This window comes from Colobus angolensis, unplaced genomic scaffold (assembly GCF_000951035.1).
Source record: "Colobus angolensis palliatus isolate OR3802 unplaced genomic scaffold, Cang.pa_1.0 Scaffold4, whole genome shotgun sequence".
In the NCBI taxonomy this organism is placed as follows: domain Eukaryota; kingdom Metazoa; phylum Chordata; class Mammalia; order Primates; family Cercopithecidae; genus Colobus; species Colobus angolensis.
Window position 1 is genome coordinate 4,564,893 of NW_012117376.1, and position 793 is coordinate 4,565,685.

Here is a 793-nt window from a genome sequence, read left to right on the forward strand (position 1 = left end):
AAAAAAAAAAAAAAAAAAAATTCTAAGAATTGATGTGTTATTAGAGAAACTTTTCTTTCTGCTCACATACAGATTTTTAAAAATTGATAAATGACAGTTGTACATACTTTTGGGGTACATGTGGTATTTTGATATCTGTATGCAATGTGTAATAATGAAATCAGGGTAATTAGGGTATCATCACCTCAAACATTCGTCTTTTTTGTGGGTGTTGGGAAGAAAAGGAAACACTTTTGTCATGTATAATTACTACTAAATGAATTAAGTATTTCTTGCTCTTAACACTTACCCTATCCCGTCCGATTGGTAGTGGATGTGCTGTGTACATGTTTCTTTTGCCATCATACCCAGGCTGCCGATCACCAAATATTTGCATCTTGAAGTGCCGCACCATTGTATCTACTACCTCCCTTCACAGTAATGGAGATAATGGCAATTAGCTTTCAGAAATGGTGCACAGTAAGAAAAGCATCATCATACCTTAATCATTTAAATTTGGTTCAGTATTACTTGGAAAAAGTAAGAGTTAAGGTTACAATTGATTCGAGTACTTTAAAAAATAGTTAACTAAAGAAAGGTAGCAACAAGTGAAGAAAAACAACTGTAAGATGATATCAGAAGTGGGGAATAAAAGGAAAGTGAGAATAACATTTATAGCATCCTCTCAACCTCCTCTTTCCAAAATCATCTCCTATGATAAACACAGCCTTATAAGAATAACCTGGCTGGGGCCGGGCGCGGTGGCTCACGCCTGTAATCCCAGCACTTTGGGAGGCTGAGGCAGGTGGATCAC

At 36.4% G+C, this 793-nt stretch overlaps 1 protein-coding gene across 2 annotated transcripts in view; it reads right to left on the reverse strand.

The window, feature by feature from the left end:
* Positions 1 to 793, reverse strand: part of AGO4 (argonaute RISC catalytic component 4) — a 64,309-nt gene that overhangs the window by 50,044 nt on the left and 13,472 nt on the right. For both annotated transcript variants that reach the window (XM_011955336.1, XM_011955335.1), the window contains exon 2: positions 290 to 410. In XM_011955336.1, coding sequence (XP_011810726.1) covers positions 290 to 394 — 105 coding nt within the window. In that variant the 5' untranslated portion in view covers positions 395 to 410. The remainder of the gene's footprint in view (positions 1 to 289; positions 411 to 793) is intronic.